This window comes from Leptonychotes weddellii, chromosome 11 (assembly GCF_054177405.1).
Source record: "Leptonychotes weddellii isolate Sample4059 chromosome 11, ASM5417740v2, whole genome shotgun sequence".
In the NCBI taxonomy this organism is placed as follows: Eukaryota; Metazoa; Chordata; class Mammalia; order Carnivora; family Phocidae; genus Leptonychotes; species Leptonychotes weddellii.
The window spans coordinates 45,024,362-45,028,507 of NC_138379.1; the positions used below are offsets into that span (position 1 = coordinate 45,024,362).

General features: G+C 50.2%; 1 protein-coding gene across 1 annotated transcript; it reads left to right on the forward strand.

Moving 5' to 3' along the window:
- The first annotated feature begins 366 nt into the window (after nucleotides 1-366).
- Nucleotides 367-3,000, forward strand: LOC102733960 (ubiquilin-1-like). Its single transcript, XM_006732714.2, has one exon. The coding sequence runs from the start codon at nucleotides 781-783 to the stop codon at nucleotides 2,419-2,421; it is 1,641 nt and encodes a 546-aa protein (XP_006732777.1). The 5' UTR covers nucleotides 367-780; the 3' UTR covers nucleotides 2,422-3,000.
- The last annotated feature ends 1,146 nt before the right edge of the window (nucleotides 3,001-4,146 follow it).

The window sequence follows — 4,146 nt, forward strand, 5'->3', positions numbered from 1 at the left end:
ATTATTATTTTCTTATAATTTCTTTTGCCGCAGCTCTAATCCTCGAGAGTTGAGATCATAGCTTATGTCTCTGAGAACTGCTTAAATCAGAAGTTCTTGGGGAACATGATGTTGTTTTTCTTAGAATTGCTTCAGTAAGTTACTTAGGCTGGTGGGCCTTGGAGACACAAGCTGCCCTCAAGCCCCCACTGAGGCTGGATGGACTAACTGTACACATCTTCATTCTGTTCCTATAGAAACAAGGGAATCTGTGGCCTTAAGGGAACTGGGCCATGGTCAGTATACAGCCATTTAGTGGAAGACAGGTGACTAGAACGAGCACTTCCTAAGCCAGTTCTCAGACCAGTACCTTTCCTACTTAGCTATATTTGTTTACCAATCTCAGGGTGGTATGATTTTCAACAGTGAAATAGGCTGGTGCACAACAGGTTTCTAGACAGAAACATTTAATTTTTTTCTATTGCTCTTTAAGTCACACTGTAAAGAGAGCCTACCTTGGGCAGGTAGAAGAGACCTCTGCCCTTCCCCCATGCGGGTCTACTTTTCAACTGTGACCTCATCACTGACATCATATCCCTCAAGGCTGGCCCTGGCAAAGGACAGCCAACACCTCTATGGGAGCCAGGTGACCTCAAGGCTACATTAGGAAGTGGTGTCTGGAGGCCGTGGGTGAGTGGACTTCCCTCAACACCTACTGGTCCCTGCACCCAGGTGTGCTTACTGCTGCACCTGGGCTTCTACAGGTCCTCTGGTTGTCCTGCATTCTGCTCTTGAGGAACTATGGCTCGGGCTAGGGAAGAAGCAAGGGACAGCCGGCTGGTGTCTGGTAGGGAGATGTCATCACGCATTATCAGAGTGTCTGTGAAGACCCCACAGGACTGCCAGGAATTTATGCTGGCAGAAAATAGCAGTGTCCACCACTTTAAGAAACAGATCTCCAAACGCCTTCACTGTGACACCGACCGATTGGTGCTCATCTTCACTGGAAAGATCCTCCGGGATCAAGACATCCTGAGCCAGCGTGGCATCCTTGATGGTACTACGGTCCACTTGGTTGTGAGGACCCGTCTGAAAAGAATTCTGCCTGGTCCCGGAACTCTGTCAGGCCCCACTGGCCACTGCACGCATCACTCTGAACCCTCCACCTCAGAGAGCGCCGGGATGCTGGCCGGGCTGTGCCAGCTGGTCCGGAGCTCACCTGATCTGGCTGACTTTCTTGGCCAGCTGGCTCAACTCTTAACGGTTGCACCTGAATCGGTGGTGCAGTTCTTGGAAAACCCTGTGGTTCAAGGCCTGGTGAATGAGAAACCAGCCAGTGCCAGCCATGCTCCCGAATCCTCAAGGCCAGTACAGAAACCTGAGCCAGTTCTTAAGGCTCTGGAAACCTTGCAGAAACTGGCCCGGCAACAGGAGCTCCTGCAGGCAGATAAGCGGGGGCTAGAGTCGTTGAAGGCAGTGCCAGGTGGTGATAATCCTATGCGTCCAGTCTGCTCTGATATCCAGCAGCTCGTGCTCTTCACTCTGGCCCCACTGGTTGCCTCCAAAGGCCACAATCCAAGTTCAGAGCTTTGCAAAGAGGAGGCCAACGCTAACATTAATACTAACACTACCACGACCATCCCCACAGCCTTGGCACCGGCCAAGACATTGGCGCAGAAGGTCAGGGCAGGAGAAGTTACCCAGGCAAGGTGTGTGGCCTCAAATCAGGCCAATTCAGAATGTGGGACTGGTATGCCAGATGTAAACTCAGGCCCGGATCTTCTCTCCCAGGAGAACCAGCAGCCTGTAGGGAGAGCCACTCTAACCAGTCAGCTGAGACCCTCGCCCTCTGCCTTGCGTAGAGCCTTGCATGTCCTGCAGCAGAATCCAGCTCTGCTACACCAGTTGGCAACTGGAAGCCCCCTGCGACATCATGTGCCACTACTTCCTATCCTGACCAACCCACGAGCACTGCAGGCATTGATACAGATAGAAAAAGGCCTGCAGATACTGTCCAAGGAGGTGCCTGGGCTGGGACCTTGTTTATGGGGGCCAGGTAGGCCACCTGGGACTAGAGAACCCCCTGAAACCAGGGGGGGAGGGCAGGGTCAGAGAGCAGACTTGGTGCAACCCACTTTGGCTGTTCTTCAGCTTCTCCATGCATTGGCCAATGCCTGCTCCCAGTCCATACAATCCTCGTTATCCTTATCCTCCCTCACTGAAGGCTGCTACCAGCAAGAACTGGAGCATCTAAAGGCCATGGGTTTTGCTAATTGTGATGCCAATCTACAGGCCCTCATGTCCACAGGAGGAAACATTCATGCTGCCATTGAGAGGCTATTGGGGGTACCAGAGGCCCAGGTCCCTCCAGCTGATGCCCACAGTACACCACCTCATGGAGAGGGAGGGAGAGGAAGGGGAAGGGGAGGGGAAGGGAAGTAGCATATTTTGAACTCCTCTTACTCAGCTCATGTGCACACTTGAACAGCTCCCTCCCTCACTGCCCGAGCTTGTTCTACATTAAAAAGATTGCTTGGATCTCATGTGTGATGTCAATTTGGGGGTAGGTGGGTGAAGAGAATGTTGTTTGGGGGAGAGATTGATCGTGTTACAGGGTCCTGGGTCCAGGCTGCTCTTATTCTCACACACTTAATCTCAGAGTGTTTTCCAAATGTGAATGTGAGGTGGGAACGTCCTGAGTGTTTTCAGCAATCTAGTTCCCCACCAACATTGTCATCATCATCACAAACCACCTATGCTCCAACTCCAGGGAGACTCTGAAGGAATCCTGGCTTTTGTTCCCCCAGGAAGCCACTCTCTCTTTCACCAAGTATCTTTGTCTTCAGGCCCAGTCTCTCCATATTACAGAAAGCCCGTCCAACCTCCCTCTCAGCTCAGGCTCTTTCTCTCCTACCTGCCTGTGTCAGGATCCTGCTTTGTGAGGTGAACTCCCACCACTTCTGAAACCCCATCCTCTCCTCCTGGGCAGGTTTCTTCCCTTTACACTGTAAAATGCTTGACTCTGCTGCCCTATCAGCCACCGAAATTCTCTCTCCTTTCATCTCTGAATTTCTCCAGAGTGGCCATGTCTCCCCATCCTCTGCAGTCAGACACTTAACCCCAGGATAGTGTAGAAGCTTTCTCAAAACGTTCTCATGCCTCATCTTCCCATTTTTTTTTCTTTTGTACAAAATCTGATATACTGACCCATCTTTAAGCTGCTTTATTTAATCTATTTTCTTATCCATTTTTTGTTTTGTTTTGTTTTTATAGAGTGGTGCTTCCTGAGAGTATGCTACACTGATTCTTTATTTATCTTTCAGGGAGTCTGACCATGTCCTTGGCTGTGGCTCTTACTTCTGTGTTTATGGTTCCTTCATCTCTGAGTCTATTTGTACTTTCTAAGGCCTACCAGCCTTCTCTTGGGTGTCATAGAGGAACCTCTGGCTCAGCATGACCAGATATAGCTCAGCATCTTTCCCCAGGCTCCATTCCTACTCTACATTCTAGGGTCCCTGTGTCTTGGTGAGAGTCTCCAATATTTTCCTAATCCACCCATTCTCTTCTGTAAACTCTGATCAGTCAATGAGGTGATTCACAGTGTAGACATATGAAGTATGCCCCAGAGGACCAGGGGCCCTGTGAAACCATGCAGCAGGATACCATCAGATGAAAGAGAGAGGTGGGAAGCATGTTGGAGGTGTTACTTGGGGGAAACCAGGGACTGTAGATTCAGAGCTAGCCCCAGGGGCCAAATGACTCTGGGCTGAAAAACTACTGAATCTCATGCTTCTTGGGGGCTGGGAGGATGGACATCTCTGAGCTACACACTGTGACTTAATTGTTTTGTGACACCGCATGAACCTAGAGACCTGAAGATTGTGGCAGTCAGGGACTTGCATAAAATATCTCTGGGGCCGCATGACCCATCAATGATCCCGATACACAGTTAACTTTTCACTTCCCTGTGGCACCAGGATATTGGTCTGAATTTCTGAGATTAGTGATGCACATTGGGTCCCAGGGAAGAGTGGGAGTCTGGGGGTGAAGTGGGTGTGATAGGCAGGGCAGTCTCCTTGGCTCCTAGAAGCATGCTTTCTCCTTTATTACGTGGGCTCCAGTAGCCAGACAGCTGAGTCAGAGGGGAGATCTTGGCAATAATGTTAA